The sequence below is a fragment of the Dasypus novemcinctus genome, chromosome 9, assembly GCF_030445035.2.
Source record: "Dasypus novemcinctus isolate mDasNov1 chromosome 9, mDasNov1.1.hap2, whole genome shotgun sequence".
Taxonomy (NCBI): domain Eukaryota; kingdom Metazoa; phylum Chordata; class Mammalia; order Cingulata; family Dasypodidae; genus Dasypus; species Dasypus novemcinctus.
In genome coordinates, this window is record NC_080681.1 from 99,246,630 (window position 1) to 99,271,849 (window position 25,220).

The 25,220-nt window shown below is 38.1% G+C and overlaps 2 protein-coding genes across 5 annotated transcripts in view; one reads left to right on the forward strand and one right to left on the reverse strand.

The window, feature by feature from the left end:
- The window catches only part of KIAA0319L (KIAA0319 like), a 249,023-nt gene extending 233,281 nt beyond the window's left edge, over nt 1–15,742 (forward strand). Inside the window, exon 21 of the mRNA XM_071217546.1 lies at nt 15,613–15,742. Coding sequence (XP_071073647.1) covers nt 15,613–15,671 — 59 coding nt within the window. The 3' untranslated portion in view covers nt 15,672–15,742. The remainder of the gene's footprint in view (nt 1–15,612) is intronic.
- The window catches only part of ZMYM4 (zinc finger MYM-type containing 4), a 199,677-nt gene that overhangs the window by 113,855 nt on the left and 60,602 nt on the right, over nt 1–25,220 (reverse strand). The gene's annotated exons all lie outside the window — the stretch shown is intronic.

Below are 25,220 nucleotides of genomic sequence, written 5' to 3' on the forward strand. Positions count from 1 at the left end.
GAGTTTTGAAAACAATCACTATAGCTGTTATTTTTCACCCCTACTCCACAACTATGCCATTCTCATATTGTTTCATCTCTACTGGGAATGACCTCCACATGATATTCCAGTGCTTCTTCAAAATACAGCTCTTCAATGACACTGATAACCCATTTAGAATTCATTATTCCTTCTCTTATAGTACTTGGTTTATATTTCATTCAGGTTCACTTGTGGTACACTTCATTTGTGTATGTGCTACTTTACTTTCTAAATAAATATTTTTCATCTACAGGTCCTTGCACATTGTATTGCACATATCTCAGTACCATTAAAAAAAAAAAAAAAGAAGGGGAGTGGATGTAACTTAAGCAGTTGAGCTCCCACCTCACACATGGGAGGTGCTAAGTTCAGTTCCCAGTGTCTCCTGAAAAAAACAAAAACAAACAACAAGCAAAACAAACAAAAAAACCAACTCAGGGAAGTTGATGTGGCTCAATGATTGAACCCTGGCTTCCCACATAAGAGGTCCAGGTTCAATCCCAAAAACACAAACAAACCGTATAACCTTGAATCTCCCAATATTTGTTATACAAAACCTGCAAGACGCTCTAAGGAAAAAGAGTTCTGTGATCAAATAAATATGGGAAATGCAAATAACTTTTGTGGTGATTAACAATGCATGTCAACTTATAACTACTAAGAGGTATACAGAAGCCCGTATTATTTTGTTTCAACCAGCATTTTCCAAATGTATGTGACCAAGGAACTCTTTCTAAGGATAACACTTATTAAAATACTACACTTATTGACATACTACAAACCACCATGAGAAATGATGACAGGGGAAGCGAACTTGGCCCAGTGGATAGGGCGTCCGCCTACCACATGCGAGGTCCGCAGTTCAAACCCGGGGCCTCCTTGACCTGTGTGGAGCTGGCCCATGCGCAGTGCTGATATGCGCAAGGAGTGCCGTGCCACGCAGGGGTGTCCCCTCCGCATAGTGGAGCCCCACATGCAAAGAGTGTGCCCCGTAAGGAGAGCCGCCCACTGCGAAAGAAAGTGCAGCCTGCCCAAGAATGGCACCGCACACATGGAGAGCTAACAATGACACAACAAAAAAGAAACACAGATTCCCGGTGTCACTGATAAGGATAGAAGCAGTCACAGAAGAATACACAGCAAATGGACACAGAGAGCGGTCAACTGAGGGAGAGGGAGGGGACAGGAGAAAAAAAAAATGATCACGACATCAGAGTTTTGTGTTTCTGTACATTTTCAAACAAGCTGATCATTTTAAAAATTTAGTAACAGACTCCAAAGTAATATAGTATGTTTAGACTTTCCTTTTAAACAATCATGGCCATCTACAGTTTTCACAAGTACTGTTTAAATAAGGACTTTACTATTTGCTAATTTTTTAAAAAACGTAGGACAGAAGGTAAAAATGCTTAGGAATATTTGTGTAAACCATTAGCCAAATTTAATAAGGAAACAGCAGTGTAAGTAAGGATGGTAAATACTTCATTCCACCATTCTCTTCCTTCTAAATCTCTCTTTCCACCACTAATCAAGAACAAAACTCTTTTCCAGAGTATAGGTAGGTTATAAAAATAGTTCTCAACTCAAAATTCCAGGAATCCATTAATAATCAGATTAAGTTGATGGGTAAGAAAAAACATTTGCCATGAAATTATCAGTATTTTATCTTTTTCAGGAAATACTAATCAATGCAATAAGAAAACAGAAGTGTAAAGTGTAAAAATAATAGAAAACAAAAAAAAGTTTTCTGCAGGTAACATGATTTTCTGAAATCAGCTAGCAGACTGAAAGAGTGTTAGGAATAAGAAGACATCTCGGGAAGTGGATGTGGCTCAAATGACAAAGCATCTGCCTACCATATGGGAGGTCCAGGGTTCGATACTCAGGGCCTCCTAACCCGTATGGTGAGCTGGCCCATGTACAGTGCTGCCACACGCAACGAGTGCTATGCTATGCAGGGGTGTCCCCCATGTAGGGGAGACCCCACGCACAAGGAGTGTGTCCCGCAAGGAGAGCCACCCCGCGCAAAAAAAGCGCAGCTCACCCAGGAATGGCACCACACACACAGAGAGCTGACGCAGTAAAATGACATAACAATAAGAGACACAGATTCCTGACAAGAATGCAAGCAGACACAGAAGAACACACAGCAAATGGACACAGAGAGCAGACAACTGGAGGGAGGGGAGGAAGGGGGGAAAGGGAGAGAAATAATAATAAATCTTTAATAAAAAAAAGAAGACATTTCAACTCAGTAACTTTACAAAATCCAATGTTCAAGAAATCAATAGCATTTCTATTAACCTGCAATAATTAGTTAAAATATAATAGGGGAAAAAAGATCCAATTCACAATGACAAATGCATATAAAAAGGCCAGGAAATAAACTTAAGAAATGTATAAAATCATTATTAAAAGACCAAATTTCCAGAAAAATCTGAAATTTTTTTTGGAGGCTGGGATTAGAGAAGAAACAATAAAATCATTACCAAAGACATCTGGAAGAACCATGAGTAGGGAAACCACAAATGAGTCCAACTCGGTCACACTGAGGAGCATAATTCCAAAGTAGGGCTCACTGGCAAGGCACCTAACTCCTGAGCTACCTGCCTTGACTATAGTGTCTAGATGTCTCAAGAGCCTTCAGGGGCCCAACTATTTAGGGTAGTGTCAACTTTGGCAGTCAATAAGATCCTGAGACATGCATAAGCATAACCTCTGGGATTACCTCCTGACTCATTTTGAAATCTCTTAGTCATATAAACTCATTCGTTTTTACCTTTTCCCCCTTTGGGTCAAGGTCTTTTTCCAGTTGCATTGCTAGTTGGTGCTTGGTAATAATCCCTCAGTGCCAGGGAAGCTCATCCCTGGGAGTCATGTACCATGCTGGGGGGAAGATAATATATTTATATGCTGAGTACGCCTTAGTGAGAGGCCACATTTGAGCAACAAGGAGCCTCTCAGGAGGTAACTCTTAGGTACCCTATTAAAACAGGCTAAGTTTCGATTTCAAGAGTAAAGTTTCATAAACACAGTCATCAATATCAAGGGCCCATCAATGGACCATCCTCCTTCACTAGTCATTGTCAATGTATTCAGAGGATTCTTGCTATTCCATTGGAGAATGTGGCAGAGCTCCTCAGGATGGGAATTTGGTATTCTTTCAGTTATTGTGTGAATCTCCACCCACCGTGACAATGCCCCATGAACATGTGAATAATTTATATGGCTTGTATGCATACCCAGGTGAGCTTCCTCCCATGTACCTATCATTGACAACCTGCACCAATGATCCTTCCCTGACACAGATGTAACCTTCTGTGACCTAAACTTCTTTAAAAATGAAGCCAATAAAAGAGCCAAATAGGAAAGTGGACTTGGCCCAATGGATAGGGCGTCCACCTACCACATGGGAGGTCCACGCTTCAAACCCGGGCCTCCTTGACCCGTGTGGAGCTGACCCATGCATAGTGCTGATGCGCGCAAGGAGTGCCGTGCCACACAGGGGTGTCCCCCCCTCCGCGTAGGGGAGCCCCACACGCAAGGAGTGCACCTCGTAAGGAGAGCTGCCTAGCATGAAAAAAAGTGCAGCCTGCCCAAGAATGGCGCCGCACACAGGGAGAGCTGACACAAGAAGACACAACAAAAAGAAACACAGATTCCCAGTGCTGCTGATAAGGACAGAAGTGGTCATGGAAGAACACACAGTGAATGGACAGAGAGAGCAGACAATTGTGGGGGGGGAGGAGAAGGGAGAGAAATAAATAATAAATCTTTAAAAAAAAAGATTAGTGGTTACATAGATCTGAGGAAGGAATGCTAAGGGGTGTGGAGTCTTTCTTTTTGGAGTAATGAAATTGTTCTAAAATTTGGGGGATGATGAATGTACAAATTGTGATTATACTAAAAGCCACTGATTATACATTTTGGATCAAATAACCAGAAACACCAGCTAAGTACAGTGGAGGAAGCATACAGATTGAGAGGTGAGGAATTTTCTTGTTTATATTTTATTATTACTGAAATAATGAAAAAGCTGTAATAGTGACGAAACCACAACTATGTGACTATACCAAATACCAGTGATTGTACACTTTGGATGAATTGTATGATTTATTAATATGTATCAATAAAATTGATTTTTAAAAAAATTTAAACATCCTAGAGCATACTTCAAATTTTTAAACAGAAGCTTCAAATAAGCTTGCAAGAGACCACTCCAAATTAAATGCCCAGCCTTCCTTCCTAACCCCACAATGGTATTGCTAGTCTTTCCCTATTGCTATTCCAATTCAATCATCCTTTATTTACTCTTGTAAATTTCTTTATCCTGGTGATATTTAAGAATTTATTTTACTTATTTCTCTCCCCCACCCTTGTTGTTTGTGCTCGCTGTCTGCTTATCTGCTCTCTATGTCTATTTGTTGTGTGTTACGCATGCTCTCTGTGTCTGCTCTTCTTCCTTTCAGGAAGCACCGAGAACCAAATCTGAGACTGCCCATGTAGGAGGGAGACGCCCAATCACTTGAGCCACTGCTGCTCTCTGCTTGTTGTGTGACTCTCATTGTGTTCATCTTGTTGTGTCAGCTTTGCTGTCTCGCTTGAATTCTTTAGGAGGCACCATGAACTGAATGTAGGACCAACTATGTGGTAGGCAGGTGCCCAACTGCTTGAGCCACATCCACTTCCCATGGTGATTTTTATTTATTTTCTTTAAGATTTATTTTTTATTTATTCCCCACTCCCCAACTGTCTGCTTTCTGTGTCCATTCGCTATGTGTTCTTCCATGATCACTTCCACCCTTATCAGCGGCACCAGGAATCTGTTTCTTTTTGTTGCGTCATCTTGTGTCATCTCTTGGTGTGTGTGGTGCCATTCTTGGGCAAGTTGCACTTTCTTTCGCGCTGGGTGGCTCTCCTTATGGGGCGCACTCCTTGCGCGTGGGGCTCCCCTACGCGGGGGACACCCTTGCGTGGCACGGCACTCCTTGCGCACATCAGCACTGTGCATGGGTCAGCTCCACACGGGTCAAGGAAGCCTGGGGTTTGAACCGCGGACCTCCCATGTGGTAGGCGGACGCCCTATCCATTGGGCCAAGTCTGCTTCCCATGATCTTTAAAATAATGTTACCAAGTTCAAAAGTCCACAGGCACCACATATATAAATTAATTTGGAAAAAGTACAGCTATTACTTTAATCATGAAAAAAAAGTATTTGTCATTCAGGCAGTATTCACTTTGCACGATAGTGCAGGACTATAAATGTATGACTATGAAAGCAGAAACTGTGCAAACCAATTGTAATAACCAACAGGAAAAGGTACAAGTGTCTCATGATTTTTAAAATTTTTTGTCAAAACATTAAAAACTTATTCAAGTATAAGCCAGCACAAAGCATGCTGGGATACTTGACATGACTGCTTTCATAGGAATGAGTGCGGTTTGGTATGGAAATAAATGGCTCAGAAAGAAGTCAGTGAAAAGAGACTGTGGCTTCTTGTTCCTCATTATAGGGTACATGTTAACGTCAATGTGCATAGTGTTTGCCAAGTTTTTAATAATAGCTTTGCAAGGGCCTTTTTGCTAAATAGAGCATTGTTTGGAATTGTACAAATAATATGACTTTATACAATAAACTTGTCAGTAGCATTTGCTCTGATACCCTGAACCACAGTCTGCATTCATGAGTCACCGTTGACAAAAACTTTCTTACTGCCAGTTATAAATGTATGGGGAAATGAAAAATATTGTACCACTAATACTTAGTACATTATAATTTAAAACATAAAATACATTGAGAATTAAAATTTTCTTTCTTTGTAAAAAAAATTATCAAGAGTAAACAGTGCTTGCCTTCTTTTCAATGTACAACTTAAGATATGGACCAAGTATCTTTTCTATGCCTTGAACAATTATATACTTCTTTATATGTTTGAAAAGGTTGCCAACATTTTACCCTTTGTACTTTTAATCTTGTGAAATATCTCTAAGATTTCCTATAGTGTAAAGTTTTTTGCCAGCATCACTTCCTCTGGGACATCTTCAGCCTTTTCCTCACAATCACAATCCTCATTTATGTCAATAAGTTTGCCTTCACTAATGTCCTCAGTACTCCCATCCATAGTCTCTCTTTCATGGCTACTTCACAATCATACATCTTTTATTGTATAAGTTACTTATGGGACTGAATTGCTTCCCAAAAAGGACTGCATGAATCAACATTAAATATTCAAAAATTATATCACTGCCTTAATTAATCTTTGTAATCTGAGTGCAAATTTCAAAGCAGCATCCATACTCTAGCAGCTTCACCAGATAGCTTAACATTAATCTATTCATGTCAACTTTTTAAACTATGAGACTTTACTAGCAATAAAAAAAGTTCTTCTTCAGTGTCCTTGTAATTACCATTTTCTTATGTGACAAGTAATTTCATTGTTTCATACTGAATGCTAGTCAAACTGCTTGGGATTTTTTTTTTTAACAGTTTTTTTTTTTTTAACAGTTTTTGATACAAAGCAGGAGTAAATGCTCCATTTCAACCATAAATGGCTATCTGCTGTTTTTTTTTTTTTAAGATTTTATTTCTTTATCCCCACCCCCACCCCCCACCACTGTTTGCAGCCGCTAGTCTGCTGTGTCCATTTGCTGTGTGCTGTGTCTGCTCGTTTTCTCTTTAGGAGGCACCAGGAACCGAACTTGAGACCTCCCATGTGGAAGAGAGGTGCCTCAGCTCCTTGGCTGAGCCACCTCAGCTCCCTGGTTTGTCATGTCTTTCATTGTCTTTCCTTTGGGACTCTTTGGTTACATCACGTTGCTTCATCAGTTTGCTGCACTTGCCCGCCGCACCAGTTTGCCTTCTCCAGGAGGCACTGGGAACCCGGGACTTCCCATGTGGTAGGCAGAAGCCCAACTGCTTGAGCCACATCTGCTTCCTGGTTTTCTGTTAATACAATTTACACTAAATGATGTGCATGTTTTCTTATTATTCTGGAGTTTTTCAATAAGCTTCATACCATAGCTTCATGTAGGCCTGGGTCTTGTCTTATCTTCATTTAGCTGTTTTCAAATCTTCTAATCATATCTAATTTCACTTACAATATTATCACTTTTCATTTAATTGCTACATTTTCATTTTTATTGGCCAATTCTCTTTTCATTATCTATTTTTGTAAAATGTTATGTAGGCTTTATGACTGGGAGAAAAGGAGGCAACACAACCACTCTCTCTGCTGTATGTGCACAAACTTGACTAACAGATGCACAGTGACCAAGCATGAACAGATTCTGAATGGACATCGGTTCTGGCACAGTGATTTGCGAACCAAAGAGCTAGCATTAAAGTCTGAACTGCATGCAATTATCACAGTTATTATACATGGTAAACAAAACCTGAACTGTGTTGTTGGGAGATTGATGTTATTTAGCTAAACCATAGTAACTGAAATTCATGCATATCAGAACCATGCAAAGCAAGGACATCTGTATAAAGAAAAAAATTTAAATTGTTAGATGTGGAAACTATTTGCTGTCAAATATATAATAGGCTTCAATAAAGACAGTTAAAGTCAATACTCTTACATTCTAGTCACTGTTCTGCTATTAATTTACTATCAGACCTTTACCAAGACACAACCCCTCTGAGCCTCATATTCGTCATCCCAAATAAATTGATGAAGCTGGTCTACGTAATTCTAAACATTCTCTCCAAACTCTGAAACTTAATACTCACATGATTTACTTTAAAGCTAGGCATAAACTAAGAACTCAAATTGGTGCAACAGAACTAAAAATGTGATAAGGAACTATAAAAGGTCTCATTTCCTCTCATTAGGCCAATTTCTCCTAATGAAATGACTTTTTAAAAGATATTGACAACAATACTTATAAAATAGAATCAAAATCCATTGTCTTTCACATTTTAATTCACTCCAAAATTTATGTAATTAAATAAAATTATATCCTCTGAAGTTACTTTGAAGTGAACTAAAAAGTTAAATAGGAGAGTAGATGTGGCTCAAGCAGTTGAGCAACTGCTTCCCACATGGGAAATCCCAGGTTTGGTCCCCAGTGCCTCCTAAAACAAAAACAAGCAACAAGCAAACAAATGAAAAAAAACCAACTCCAGGAAGCTGATGTGGCTTAGTGGTTGAGCGCCAGCTTTCCCTATACGAGGTCCCGGCACCTCAAAAAAAAAAAAAAAAAAAAGATCATGTGCAATTCACATTTCATTTGCTGGCAGCATGCTATTAATGTTCATAAAATGTTATGTAGAATAAAAAAACAAGTTTTTTTGAGGAAAGTTGGATTTTGGACAAATATATTCCTATAAAATGAAGCAAATGAATCAATAACACATCATAAATATACTTAACAATTCAGTCAGAAGTTTTCTATTAAAGTTCACAAAAACTATCACCTGTCAAATTTAAATTGGATATTTTTGTGGAAAAATCTGTTCAAATAGCTACACTGGCCTAATAAACAAAAAAATAGTCAAACTTTATACTGAACATAAGGTATAGATTCCCAGTCATTGCTAAGAAAATAGCTTAAATAAAAAAGTCAACTGTAAAAAGTTATAACCCTAAAATGATCTTTATATGACTTCTTTTCAAAACAAAGGAGGATTCAGCATCTCAGTCTTAAAAAGAAAAAATCATTTTTTAATTAGGTGGATAATGTGTCCCTTTAAATATGCATATGGTAAAAGCTATATTTATCCTTATGTATTAGTCAGGCAAAGAGATACCGATACTAAGGACCAGAAATCTGTTGGCTTTTATAAAGGGTATTTATTTGGAGTAAAAGCGTACAGCTACATAGCCCTAAAGTGTCCAACTCAAGGTACCATAAGAGATACTTCCTCACCTAAGTCAGTTGTTGCGTGTTGAAGCAAGACAGTTGCCAATCTCTGCAAGGGTTCAGCCTCCTCTCTCAGCTACAGGGGGGCATAGGGCTTGTCTCTCTTTCTGGGGCCACAGGATCAAAAAACTCTCTTTTCTTCCTTATCATGACAAAGTTCTCTGCTCTGGCATCTGTGGAGCTCTTTCTCTTTTCTTGTGTATCATCTTTTGTGTGTCTTCTTGAGTGTCAGTTTATATAGCCCATCGTGTGGGGGGGGGGGTGTAGGAACTTAAACTGAGTTACACCCTACTAAGGTGTAAAGCCCTAATCTTAACATAATTTAATCAAAGACATCTCAACTGAATCTAATACGATCAAAGGGGCTCATGCCCAGAGGAAAAGACCAATGTACAACATAATCTCTCTTTTTGGAATCCATAAACAATCTCAAACTACCACACCTTAAAAGTAAACTAAGTAAAGTAAAAAAGAAGGAAAGTATTAGTGTCACCAGCATCACTTTATAACTTTGGGACTTTTAAACTAAAAGTTGTATTTTACCAAGTTTTCTAGTCAATTTGGTTACCAGTATAGAAAATCAGGAACATTTATGATAAAATCTGTGATGTTTCCAAAGGAAAATATTTTCAGTACTTCCTAAAATGTGTAGCAATACAAATTTATAAATCATAAAATTTACAACAAGCAAGTTTCTTCAATTATTTAAGGTAAAATTGAGTACCTTGGACTGCTTGCCTTTAAGTAGTGATCACTGACCCAAAAAGCATGCGACTTCACTCAAGGAACAAAACTGCCAAAACCCAAAAAGGTAATCAATCCAAAAGAATTTTCTAAATCACATTTTGACAAAATATGGAAGGACCAAATGATACTGAAGGGCCAACTGATATCTAGCTTCAAATCTTCTACTGGATGAAGACAGAATGCAAAGAAACACTACTCAGCCTACAAAATATCTGCAAGTATACAGATCTTTCAAACAGAAGAGAATCCCAAAATTGACAGTTCTCTACATGTGGTTCTCAGACTTCTAGTGGTCTCCAGGACCCTTTCAAGAGTCCCCGAGGTGGAAACTATTTTCACAGATAAACTAGGGCCTTATTTATACTTTTCACGGTATTGACATTTGCACAAATGGTGCAGAAGTAACTGTGGGTAAAACTACAGCCCCTTAGTATTTTTTTACTTTAATTTTTTTAGGAGGTACCAGAGATTGAACCCAGGACCCTTGTACATGGAAAGCAGGTGCTTAACCACTAAAATAGATCTGCTTCCCAATGAGAGTCAGTTTTTTCATGTTTTTTTGAAGAACTAGGAATTGAACATGGGACCTTGAACGTGGGAAGCAGGCACTTGACCACAGGAGCTACATCTGCTCCCCTTAGTATTTATGAAGGCAATGGCATCCAATCATACTGCTGATGATTGTATTCATCACTGCTATATACACTACATTAAAACAAAACAAAACAAAACAGTTTCATCTAAGAATGACAATAGTAAAGCAATAACATTAGTAATTTTATTAAATCTAACCCTTGAACACATGCCTACATGTCTTTTTAATATCCTGTAGTACCCATAAAGTACTGCTGCATATATAAGTACAATTACAACCTTGAGGAAAAGCACTTGTCTGTCAGTAGTGAGCTGAAGTGCCTGCCTTTCTCATGTAATACCACTTTTACTTGACAAATGGTTATGCAGATGTAGATTTTGGAAGACATTCTCTTGAAAATGAACAAATGAGCCTGTTGCTCCAAGGAAGATGTATTAGTCAGTCAAAGGGGTACTGATGCAAAATACCAGAAATGGGTTGGTTTTTATAAAGGATATTTATTTGGGTAGGAGCTTACAGATCCAGGCCATAAAGCGTAAGTTACTTCCTTCACCAAAGCCTATCTTCACATGCTGGACCAAGATGGCTGCCAACATCGGCCCAGGATTCAGACTTCCTGGGTTTCTCTCTTCCCAGGGGTTGCTTCTTTCTGGGCTCAGGGCTCCTCTCTTTCCAGGGCTTGCTTCTCTTGCCTCTGTGTGCTTACTTCCTCGAGCTCCAGCTTAACACTTCAGCTTCAAACTCCAACATCAGAACTCCAACATTAAGAACCCTTTAACTCTGTTCTTTCCCATATCTTTTATCTGCAAATCCCACCTTGGTGGGTAGGGACTCAACACCTTACTGGCACAAGAGGTTTACCTGATTACCTAATCAAGTAAACCTCTGAATCCAATATAATCTAATATGCCCAGAGGGAAAGATCAGTTTACAAACATATCCCAATATTTCTTTTTGGAATTCATCAACAATATCCACCCTCCGAATTCCAAAAAGACTTTATCACATTTTAAAAAACCTTAAATCAGTAACAATTCAAGTACTAAATCATATCACAATCAATTTAAAGAAATACAGTTTGCCTTAGGGCAAAGTCCATCTGTTACAGACCTGCTCAAATTACAAAACAATTTATCTGCTTCCAATACACAAATGTATAGAAAAAGGATAAACATTTTCATTACAATAAGGAGAAATTAGGAGGGAAACACGAGTCACAGTTTCTCTGCAGTTCAGTACTGCAGGGCATCCTCTCTTTGATTTCAAAATCTGAGAGTCATTCTTGAGAAGATGGTTTCTTCTCCTTGGGGCCATCGGGGACCCACCTTTTCCAATGGCTTGCCCAACAGCCATTAAGCATCTGGGTGTTGACCGACCTCCAGACCTCTCCCACCAAGAGTGCTGGGGTGATTGCCACACCTCACCCAATCTTTGGGTTAGACTCTTAACCCCCTAGTACAGGGATGTGAAGACAACATTCCCCCTAACAGGCTCAACGCTCTCAGAGCAATGAGTTGACCACCTGGCCTTCTCTAACCTTTGGCATACACACTCAACCCTCTAAGAGCAACAAGTTGACCACCTAGCCCTCCCTAACCTTTGTGGGACAAGTCCACCCCTCTCAGACCTGTGGGATGCTGACCTTAACTGCCCTATCCTTGGGAAATGTGCTCCACCCTCTCTGTACCCTAGGGCAGCAAAATTCTCCCAGAACATGGGACTGGAATATCCGCCCTCTTCAACTGCTGGGGCAAACTCACTGTCATTGCATACATGGGTGGGGTTCCTCTCTTAGCCCAAGGTGATGTCTGAATTCAGCTTCCAAGGTTTTCCTCTTAAAGCTGTTTCTTCTTCAATCTCTCCTTTCCATGTCCCTTTTAGTCCAAAGAGAGTGGTTTTGTTCATACAGTTCTCTCAAAAACCTTGTTGGTTCAACAGGCAAGAAGCAGGGGTCCAAGTCATCAGACAGTAGAGACTTACCACCAAGTCTTTATGACATAACTGCATCTTCAATCCTCGTTTACAAGTTCCAAGTTTAGTTAAGTCCTCCAATGGGGCACTTGCTTCTGGGAGCTTGATTTCCAGAGGTTTGGAACTTCCAGAATCAGTTTCTGTTTTCCTTGTGTCTGACAGTTCAGTCCTCAGTATATCTCTCTCATCTAGCATTTTGCTACAAGCTGCAAGCAGAAGCCAAGATGCATTCTCTGGGTTTACTTTGGAAATATCTTCAGCTAAATGCCCAGGCTCACCATTTTCAAATACTGCCTTCCACAAAACACCAGGAGTTAATCTTGCTAAGTTCTCTGCAACTTTAAAACACATATCACCTCTCCTCCAGTTTCCAATATCAGTTTCATCGTTTACTTCTAAGACATCATAAAAAGTCTCTTTAGCATTCATATTGCTATCAACAGTCTTTTCAAAGCGATTTAGACCTTTTCATCAAGCATCTCACAATTCCTCCAAAAAATACCCTTTACCCATTTATAAAATCATTTCAGCACTTCAGTAATTGCAATACCTCATTACCAGATTCTGTATTAGCCAGTCAAAGGGATACTGATGCAAAATAACAGAAATTGGTTGGTTTTTATAAAGGGTATTTATTTGGGGTAGGAGCTTACAGATACCAGGCCATAAAGCATAAGTTACTTCCCTCACCAAAGTCTATCTTCACATATTGGAGCAAGATGACTGCCGACATCTGCCAGGATTCAGGCTTCCTGGGTTCCTTTCTTCCCAGATCTTGCTTCTTTCTGGGCTCAGGGTTCCTCTCCTCCCAAGTCTTGTTTCTCTTTCCTGTGTGCTTACTTCCTGGGGCTCCAGCTTAAAACCTCAGCATCAAACTCCAACATCAAAACTCCAACATTAACTTTGTCCTTTACCATGTCTTTTATCTGTAAATCCCCACCCACCAATGGGTGGGGACTCAACACCCTTCTGGCCCAAGAGATTTACCTGATTACTTAATCAAGTAAACCTCTGAATCCAACATAATCTAATATGCCCAGAGGAAAAGATCAGTTTACAAACATAATCCAATATTTATTTTTGGAATTCATCAACAATATCAAACTGCTACAGAAGACAACCAACAACATTTGTTGCCAATGATAAAGTTTGAGTTTTCAAGTGAAAAACTAGAATTTTGGAAAACTTTTAACTATGACAGCAAGCATTACAGCTTCCAAATAAGGAGCTCTGATGAGTGCAGTCATAATATCAATGACTACCTTGATGTAACAATGTTTTTAAGACCTTAGATCCAATGCATGATGTTACAAAATCATATAAGAGCAAAAATCCATTCAAAATGCAAGATTAGGAAATGGATTTGGACCAACAGATAGGGCGTCCGCCTACCACATGCGAGGTCCAAGGTTCAACCCCAGGGCTTCCTGACCCATGTGATAAGCTGGGCCACGTGCAGTGCTGATACGCGCAAGGAGTGCCGTGTTCGCAGGGGTATCCCCTGTGTAGGGGAGCCCCACATGCAAGGAGTGCGTCCCGTAAGGAGAGCCGCCCAGTGCGTAAAAAGTGCAGCCTGCCCAGGAATGGAGCTGCACACACAGAGAGCTGATGCAGCAAAATGACGCAACAAAAAGAGACACAGTTTCCGGATACAACTGACAAGAATATAAGCAAACACAGAAGAACATGCAGCGAATGGACAGAGAGAGCAGACAACCGGGGCGGGGGGGTGGGGGGCACTCAGGGAAGGGAAAAGAAAAAATATAAGAAAAAACCAAAAAAAAAAAAACAAAATGCAAGATTAACCAATGCAATTTAATGCAACAAAGCACAAAATGTTCCTTGATATGGCCTCAGATTCTTCACTGCAATAAAGCTTTAAGGAACACTAATCGCTAAGCATTGGTGTGATATCAAAGAATATGTACACTTATGTTTTTTAAAAATGGGGTGGGAAGAGTATTAAAATAACCCTCTCCCTTTTCTAATTCTTATTTGAAGCCATATTTTCTTTTCTACTTCAAAAGAGTGTATCAGAACAGACTGAATGCAGAAGAAGATAATAAGAATCTACCTGTCTTCTATTAAGGCACACATTAAAGAGATGTGCAAAAATACAAACAATACTACTCTTCTCAACGCAGTATTTTGCTTTGGAAAGAAAAGGGGTTTTTCATTAAAAAATGTTATTTATGTTAACATGCATGTTTTTATTATTAAATGAATTAATAAATATTTTAAATTTTCCTCTGTTTCAGTTTCTAATATAGTAAATATCAAGATATAAACAAAGAAAAGCAATTTCGGGGCGCTCAATAATTTTTAAGAATGTAAAGGAATCCTAAGACCAAAGAGTTTAAGAATTGCTAAGGTAGAAAGCAAAAAGTCACAGAGTATCAGAGTTAAAGAAAACACAAGCCATATAACCAAAAAATAAAATGTGCCAAATGAAAGTGTAGTTTTTTTCTATAGAGGCCGATAGCAATTTTTTTTTTTAAGATTTATTTTATTTCTCTCCCCCTCTCCACTCCCACCCCACTGTCTGCTCTCTCTGTCCACTAGCTGTGTTCTCTCCTGTGTCCGCCTGTATTCTTGTCAGGCGGCACCGGGAATGTGTGTCTCTTTTTGTTGTGTCATCTTGCTGCATCAGCTCTCTGTGTGTGCAGGGCCAGTTCTGGGCGAGCTGCACTTTTTTCCTGCGGGCGGTTTTCCTTGCAGGGCACACTCTTTTCACATGGGGCACCTCTGTGTGGTACGGCACTCCTTGTGTGCAGCAGCACTGCGCATGGGCCAGCTCACCACACGGGCCAGGAGGCCTTGGGTTCCAAATTCTGGACCTCCTATATGGTAGGCAGATGCTCTAACAGTTGAGCCACAGCCGCTTCCCACTAGCAACTTTTTGTGTCAACAGCATCTTACCTTTTATTTCCAAAATACAGTTCAAGTGATTACTAAGGATAATTTAAGTTCTAAATTATACTACATAGTAAGCAACCTAAAGGGAAAGCATTTGCTACAATTTTGCCCTTTTAATTTCTCGTTTTTATCACAAAGCAAAAATTTTCAGACTCAATATATTAATATTCCTTCATCAATGATAAAAAACAAAAGAATTCTGCTGAGTGAAAGAAACCAGACACAAAGTACTACATATTGTTTGACTCCATCTACATAAAATGTAAATACAAATAAATTTATAGAGAAAAAAATAGATTAGCAGTTGTGTATCGCAGGGGAAGGCTAGAGGGATTGAGAAATAACTACTAAGGGGTAGTTACTTTTTCTTTTTCTTTTGAGGTACTGGGGGCTAGGGCCTGAAGCAGGGACCTTGTATGTGGGAAGCTGGTGCCACATCAGCTTCCCTGAGTTGGTTCTTTCATTTGTTTTGCTTGTTGTTTGCTTTTGTTTTTCAGGAGGCACTAGGAATGGAACCTGGACCTCCCATGTGGGAGGCAGACACTCAACCACTTGAGCCACATCACTCGCTTTTTTCTCTTTTTGGAGTAAAGAAAACGTTCTGGAAGAAAAAAAAAGAAAAGAAAAGAAAATGTTCTGGTGTTGACTGAACAACTGATGAATGCACAGCTCTGTGATTGTACCAAAAGCCAATGACTGTACACTTTGGATGGACTATACAGTCTGTGAATATGTTTCAATAAAATTGAATTTAAAAATAACTAATCTTAATTAAATAAAACACAATTTATGATAAATCTCCTTGCTGAGTCTGATATTAATGGAAACAGAGAAAGACTGACTGAGACAGACACAAGGAGAGCTCAGTCATTTTTTATCCTGCCATGTGACAGAAAGGAGAAGGCTCAAACAGCTGAGGCCTTGGAGAATGAGCCATTTGCCTGATGGCTTACAGCTGAAATTGGGAAGAGAGCAGAACAGCTGAGACTGATATAAGAGGCTCAGAAGGAAACAAGCTCTAAGCCAGGAGAAAAGATCTACAGAATCACTTAAGCATGAAGCCTCAGGAGCCTGGGCCCACAGAGCTCAAGTGGAAACGGTGAGCCCAGAAAGGAAGGAAAGACCTGGGAGATTACCAGCTATCTAGCTTCACCATGTGGCAACACTCCAGGATCAACAGTCGCTGACTTTGGGTGAGAAAGCAACTCTGATGGCGCCTCTGTTTGGACTTTCCATGGCCTTGGAACTGTAAACTTTTATCCCCAAAATATCCCCTTTATAAAAGACAACAGATTTCAGCCCTTTGGCAGACTAATACACCTACAAATTCACAATATTTTTCAATGAAAATAACAGGAAAATACAAATACCAATGTGGAAAGACCAAAATTCCTACTTATAAATATTGACTGTTCTGCATACGTATGAGAAATATGGGATTTTTCTCAATATTTTTAAATTTCTTTAGAAGGAAGTATCTTTTAGAAGTAACCAGAGATCATCAATGACTTCTAAGTAAAGAAGAAAAACTTGAAAGCAAGCCTAGTTAGATCAGAGTAATTATAATTAAAATATTCATTCCAGTAGTGATATTCCATTCATGTTTCTATCATGAAAAAGACAATACCAAAAGCTAAGTTCTTTGTGTTTTTTTCCAAAACCACAAAGAACATGTGATAAGACTGTATGTAATTATAATTTAGTATAACATTTAATACACTATACTGGGTAATACAGGTAGAGAACACAAGTATCAACTCAAAATTGTGACTACAATAATTTTTAAGTTTCATATTTAATTCTGAAACCTGATTTATACTGTGATATTATATTAATTTCAGCTAACCTCATAGACCAGCAAAAAAGGAATGCAAAAAAAAAAGATATAACAAGCATGAAAGCTTAACATTTCTGGTTCATTCATCTTATTTAAAAAATGAGCTATTTTTTCTGAATAAACATTCTACTGAATCCACATATACTATCGCTTTCTAAAGATGAGGTAAATGAATAATCAACATGAGTTAGTTTTCAGTATCTTACATACTGAAAAGTAATCTAGTAAATTCCTTTCCTAATTTTCCAAACTGCATTCATTCAACCATACATCGAAGACAATTAATAAAATGTCTGTTATGTTGCTTTAGAATTGCATTTAAAGAATCAGTGCTCATTTCTTTAAAGGGCCCACTTAGACCTGAAACATCTCTATTTTTTTTTTTTAAGATACTTAGATTATACAAATATCACATAAAAATAGAGGGGATTCCCATATGCCCCGTTCCCCATACCTCCCATATTTTCCCACATTAACAACATCCTTCATTAGTCAGGTACATTCATTGAAATTGATGAACACATTTTGGAGCATTGCCATTAAGCATGGATTAAAGTTTACGGTGTAGTTTACACCCTCTCCCACCCATTCTGTAGGTTATGGCAAGATTTATAATGGCCTGCATCTGTCGTTGCAATGTCCTTCAGGACAATTCCCAAGTTCTGAAAATGCCCCTGTATTATACCTGATTTTCCCTCTTGCTCCTCTCAAAACCTCCTCTCCACAGCAGTGATATAATTTCTTTTATTGCTAGAATCACAATAAATCTATAGTAGAAAACCAGTAAATCTACTTTGGTCCACAGTTCATTCCCCAATCCTGAGAACACTGTGTGGTGATGTCCACTCCACCTCTAATAGAGAGGATATTGTGATCCCATAGGGCCGATGGATGGACTCTCTTGCTCCCAGCTGTGAAGCTCTCAGTTCCTTGGTATGGTAGTTGGTGTGGGGTGTCAGTGATGCGGGATACATGGGAGGAAATTCACCTGGGCATACATATAAGGCCTATAAATGTGTTCAAATGTTCATGGGGCATTGTCATGGTAGGTGGAGATCTATACAATAACCAAAGGAATATTAAATTCCCATCCTGGGGAGCTCTGCCACATTCTCTAATGGATCAGCAAGAATTCCCCAAGTATAGGGGCAATGACTAGTGAAGGAGGACAGTCCACTGATGGGCCCTTGATATTGATGACTGTGTGTATGAGCCTTTACTCTTGAAATTCAAATTTAGCATAGTATTATAGGATGCCTAAGAACTGCCTCCTGAGAGCCTCCTTGTTGTTCAAATATGGCCTAAGCCAAACTCAGCATATAAATACATTACCTTCCCCCCAGCATGGAGCATGACTCCCAGGGATGAGCCTCTCTGGCACCGAGGGATTATTACCAAGCACCAACTAGCAATGTAACTGGAAAAAGATCTTGACCCAAAGGGGGAAAAGGTAAAGAAAAATGAGTTTATATGACTAAGAGACTTCAAAGTGAGTCAGGAGATCACCCCAGAAGTTACACTTATGCACGTCTCAGCAGGAACTCACTAACTGCCAAAGTAGATACTACTCTAAAAAGTGTAACTCCTGAGGACTCTGGAGACATCCAGACACTATAGTCAGAGCAGGTAGCTCAGGAGTTTGGTGCCTTGCCAGTGGGCCCTACTTTGGAATTTATGCTCCCCAGAGTGACAGACTTGGACTTAGTTGTGGTTTCCCTACACATGGCTCTTCTGTCCTTCTATCTGAACCTATAATTAGTACTAGAGTTGGGAGGTGAACGTCCAAAGAAACTTAAATCTTTGGGCTGTCCTTGTGCCAGCTGGGCCCTGAAACTCAACAGAGTTGCAATACCTACTTTCCAGTTCACTGGCCTCACCCAGGACAACCAACATGGAGGTAAGGATGGAAAACTACCAAACATATCTCTTTAACCAACTTTATATATATAAGTTAAAAACAGTTCTATAATAATATTCAAAGCTTTTAAATAATCATGTAGGACTTTAATATGAAGGGAAAAAAATTTTAGCCCTAAGTTACATTATATACACAAAAATATTTTTAATATAACATTTTTAAAAAGAAATGGCAACAAGTAATACAGCAAAGGCTTTTTACTTTATCTAACACATTTGTTCTCTACTAATCTCCTAACTTTTAGAACTGTCACTATAGAAAAAAAATGACAGATAAAATCCTTAGGATGACTGTTTATTGCCTCATTATTTACAACAATTAGAGACTGAAAAGCCCCTCAGCAGGCAAATGGTTACATGATGTATAAATCATTTTATACTACAAAATTCTATGCAAGGAGAGTGGATGTGGCTCATGCAATTGGGCACCCGCCTATAAATGATAGGTCTCTGGTTAGGTTCCAGTGCCTACTGAGGAAGAGGAGTAGACAGACGAGGGAGCCATCTGGGGCAGGGGGGAAGGAGAATAAAAATGAAAATAAAAAATTCTATGTAGACTTTAAAGAAAGTAGTATATTCTATCATAAAGAAACACACACTGAGTGAAACACACACAAATGAGGTGGTTTAACAATGTAAAGTAAGGATAAACACTTTCAACTAATAGACAAAAAATTTCGGTCAGGAAATACAAGATACAATGAAAACCAAATAGAAATTTTAGAAGTGAAAAATGTTTAAACCGAAATAAAAAGTTACTGAAGGGGTTCAATATCAGAATAGAGATTGCAGAGTGAAAAGAGTCAGTGAACTTAAAATACAGGCATACCCCAGAGATATTGCAGGTTTGGTTCCAGACCACTGCAGTAAAGCAAATATTGCAATAAAGAAAGACAAACCAATTTTTTGGTTTTCCAGTGCATATAAAAGTTATACTTACACTATACTATAGTCTATGAACAATAGCAATGTCTAAAAAAAACAATGTACATACCTAAATTAATATATGACAGAGATAGAAAGTGAGCACAGGATGTTGGAAAAGTGGTACCAACAGACTTGTTCAACACAAGATTGCCACGAGCCTTTAATGTGTTAAAAAAAAAACCACTATATTGCAAAGCACAGTAAAGCAAAGTACAATAAAACAAAGTATGCACTAGATCAGGGGTTCTTAACCAGGAGTTCACAGACCCCAAGTGGAAAAGATTTCAGAGGGGGTCCGTGAACTTGAATTGAAAAAAATCAACTTATTATCCTTTTCTCCAACCTCTAACTGAAATCTAGCATTTCCTTCACTTATGAACATATACAATAAATAAATTACAGTATTTATTTCACCTGACTGGCAAAGGGGTCTATGGAACAAAAAAGGTTAGAAGCGGCAAGAAGCCACATACACAACAAGTAGACGCCTAAACAAGCAGATGCCACAAGCCAACAGACACTGCAGTCCTTGGACAGCAGATAGGTTCAAGCCATGGGATACTCACCTCCCATGTGGGAGGTCCCATGTTCGGTTTCCAGTACCTCCTCAAGAAGGCGAGCAAATAAAGAGCAGACACACGAGAGAACCATCTTGGGGGGAGGAGGATAAAAAAAAAAAGTCTGGAAACAGATAGTGGGGAAAGTTACAAAGCATTGTCAATGCACTTAATGTCCAAAGATTGTCCACTTAAAACAGTTAAAACAATTTTTATGTTAAGTATATTTTTAAAATGAAAATAAATTATTAGGGAAAAAGAAAAAGTTAAGAAACCTTGTCCTAGATTAATAAAAACTATCCAATCTGGGCAAAAGAGAGAGATAAAGATTTTGAAAAGAGTAAAAAAGTACTTCAGGGACCTGTGAGACAGTAACAGAATGTCTAACATTTCTATCAGAGTCAGAGAAGGTGATGAGGAATACTGCAGGGTATTAAAAAAAATACATGAAGAAAGACTGGCAGAAAACTTCTCAAATTTGACAAAAGATATAAACCTGTCAACTGAGAAGCTAAGAAAACCCCCAAGCAGGAAAAACCCAAAGAGATCCACAAGACACATATAATCAAACAGCTGAATGCTAAAAACAAATAAAAATCTTTAAAACCTCCAGAGAAAAATGATACATTACTTGTCACTGTGGATTTATTATTAAAAATTATGGGTGATAAAATTAAGTAGAGGGAGGGAAGCGGATGTGGCTCAACTGACAGAGTGTCCACCTACCATAAAGGAGGTCCTCCTGGCCCACACGCAGTGCTGATATGTGCAAGGAGTGCCATGCCACACAGGGGAGTCCCCGTGTAGGGGTGTCCCCTGCATAGGGGAGCCCCATGCACAAGAAATGAGCCCCTCAAGGAGAGCCATCCTGCACGAAAAAAGCACAGTCCACCCAGGAGTGGCACTGCACACACGGAGAGATAATGCAGCAAGATAATGTAACAAAAACACACATGGATTCCTGGTGCCACCAAGAATGCAAGCAGACACAGAAGAACACCCAGCAAATGGACACAAGAGAGCAGACAACGGGGGGGGGGGGGGGGGATAAATCTTTTTTTAAAAAGTGGAGGGAGGAGCAGATGGGGCTCAAGCAGTTGAACACCAGCCTCCCACATGGGAGGTCCAGGGTTCAGTTCCCAGTGCCTCCTAAAGATGACGAGCAAGACAGCAAGCTGGCACAGTGAGCTGGCATGACAAGCTGGTGCAACAAGCTGACACAAAGAGCTGATACAACAAGCAGAGAGAAGATATGGCTCAAGCAATTAGGCACCTGCCACCTAAAGGGAAGCCCCAAATTCAGTTTCCAATACCTCCTAAAAGAAGATGAGCAGACATAAAGAGCAGACAGCACATGCAAACTACAAGGGGGTGGAAGGAATAAAATAAATCTTTGAAAAAACAAAAAAGTAAGTAGAAAAACATTTTTTAAAACTTTCTAAAGACCTGTCAATGAGTAAATCTACATAGAGAAAATATCCTTCAGAAAGCAAAGTGAGATCTAGTCATTCATAAAAACTAAAACAACTCCTTGTCAGCAGACATGCGCAAACAGAAGAAAAATTCTTCACATCCAAGTGAAATGATATCAGAAGAAAACACCAGGAATGAAGTAAATGAAGAGAAATATCTGAATAAATATAACTATTTATAAACATAGACTATTATTCTCCTCTTAGGTCTTTTAATGTATGTTTGACAACTGAAAGTAAAAATTACGACATCTGTATTATAGTTTTTAGTGTGTGTATATTTGATAGCAACAACAAAAGAGGGAGGGTAAAACAATCTACATGGTGATAAAATAAATTCTATTTGAAGTGGTAAGATATTGACTTTTAAAAGTCAGTCTCAAAGGTTACATTCGGTATTAGTCCATTTGCAACACCAGAAGTCAAACTAGTGCAAAACAGGAGTGACAGAGAATAAAACAGTGTTTGCTAGTGATTAGGAGTGGAGGGAAGGTATTACTATAAAGAGAGAATACAAGGAAATAGTTGGGGTGATGAGCCATTCTGATTCCTGTTTGTGGTTGTGCTTACATCAATCTTTATCTGTTTAAAATTCATAAAACTATACACCAAAACTGAATTTTAATGTATATTAATTTTAAAAATTACATACACACAAGACCAGTTTCCATGTAATTATAAATAAATAAGATTACACAAGATTTTTATTTTTCTTTATAACTTTTTTTTAACCATTCAAGTTATCTAAGATGACTAAACATTCCCTTTATAATAATAAGAGTAAAATGTCTAAAAATAACCACAGAATACTTAGGCTGAGAAAATCCCACTTAAATACAGTTCCCTCAAAGAATTATCTAGAGGATAAGTAAATTAGAACATTTTTAAAGTGTTTGAGATCTCAACGTATAAAGTGTAATTATAACGTCAGAGAGCCGCCAACCCTCCCCCCTCCCTTTCTCACTATATATCCCTCTTTCTCAAAATTTCATTCTCTCTCTCCACAAAATTACTAATAAAACAATTGCAAGTCTTCTAAAGAGTCAGAGGAGCAGGCAGAATAACCTACAAGGTAGTTTTGTGCAATCTCTCCTTTCAGAATAATCATTCTACAAATAAATGATAATTATAAAGCCAAAATTAGACTAAATTATTCTCAATAACAAAATTCTCTATTGCTCAATTGTCCAAAAGAAAACAATTTTATTCTTTCCTTACTAAATAAGTCTAAGTACCTGGCATAAATTAAATACTCAATATATGTTTGTTGAATAAATAATGCCAACAACAAAGCTATTCTTGTAATTTAAAGAAAACACTCTCCTTCAATCTATATCAATGACAGATGCTAAACTTACAAAAGTATGTCCAAAGAATGAAGCTTATTGAAATAACCAATTTTCCTAAAAATTCCCAAGCTTTTAAGATATATAACCAAAGTTATATAATTACTTAATAGAGTAATGATGTGTCAATAATTAGGTCACCTTGTTTCATTTCTCTTTATAATAATTTTGGCATCCCTATCCACTTCATTGAGCTCCATCTGTACTGCTCTCAAACCAATTCATTTCTCTCCACATTCACTACTGTTGACATTCAATACTGTCTTCTGTTTTCTCTCTCTCACCCCATTTTTTCTCTCCCAAACAAGTATTCTGCTCTAATCTTTTAATTCACTTATTAATTTAGTATTATACTAAGTTTTGCAGGAATAAAACAATTACAAGTGGGTGATAAAAGCAACACATTTCCTTTTATCATATCACCCATTACTCTGATTCTGTTACTTAAAATAAAACAGTGGAGTAGAATAGTTCAGGGGACTAAGGTTCTAGACTCAGTTGAATCACCAATTTCAAGCCACTGGGTCTAAAAGTCTGAAATCCCTCAATGGTCTAACTCCTATATTTTGAGCACCTACTATGTGATAGATAATTTGCATATGCTATTGTAGTTCATATATGGCACACAGTAGGTGCTCTATATACTGCTAAATAAATGAAAATCCTTAAAAATTAAGTACTACATGCATTTATATACACACAGAAAAACACTTCACTCATGAGTAATTTAGCTTCCCCAAGGGCATACATTTGAACACTCCTCTGCTTGGATAGCTGAGTCCCTGGTCCTAGATTCTAAAGGGAGCACAGTAACATTTTGCACAAATTACAATGCATGTATGTCTGGGACAGCTTGAAGGATTGATCTACAAGACTCATCTCTGTCTCAAATCAGTAACCTAACCACAAACCAGGAAGAAGAACAAGAAAAAACTAAACCCAAAGTGGGCAGAAGGAAGTAATGAGCAGAAGGAAGGAAATAAGGACGATTACAGAGGAGATAAATAAAATAGGGAATAAAAAAACAAGATTATACATTTGGATGGATTGTATGGTTTATGAATATGTTTCAACAAAATTGATTTTAAGAAAAGAATCATCAAAAGTTGATTCTTTAAAAAACAATAAAATTGAAAAACTTTAAGGTAGACTATACGGGAATAAACACAGAGAAGATGCAAATAACTAAAATCAGAAGTGAGAATAGTGACAATACCACAAAACCTACAGAAATAAAAAGGATTATAACAAGATATTTATGAACAGAACACCAACAAATTAGATAACCTTGATGAAATGGACAAATTCCCAAACATGCAAATTACCTACAATGAGTCAAGAAGTAATAAAAACTTTCATCAGATGAATCCCAAAGATATACAACTGGTAATCAAAATCTTCTCAACCAAGAGAAGTACAATATGGCTTCACAGAGAATTTTACCAAATATTCAAAGAATAATTAACACCAATTCTTTCTCTAACTCTTCCAAAATACTGAGTGGGAACGCTTCTTAACTCATTTTATGAGGCCAGAATTACCCAATAACAAGCCAGATAAAGTCTTCAAAAGAAAAAAAATATTACAGACCAATATCTCTAATGAATATAAAGGCAAAAACCTCAACAAAATACAAGCAAACTGAATCCAACAGAACATTAAAAGCTTATACATCATGATCAAGTGGGATTTACTCTAGGAATGTCAAGAGTTATTCAACATAGGAAAATTAATGTAATGAACCACATTCACAGAATGAGGGAAAGAAACCACTTGGCAATCAAAACTGATGCAGAAAAGGCAACTGACAAATTCTAGTACCCTCTCTTGATTTAAAAAAACAAAACACAAAACTCTCACTTAGGAGTAGAAGGGAACTTCCTCAACATGATAAAAAGGCATGAATGAAAAACCCACAGCTAACATCCTATTCAACATTGAAAGACTTAAAGTTCTACCAAAGAGCAGAAAGAAGGATGCCTGCTTTCACCACTGCTATTCAACAATGTACTGATAGTTCTAGCCTGGGTAATTGGGCAAGAAAAAGAA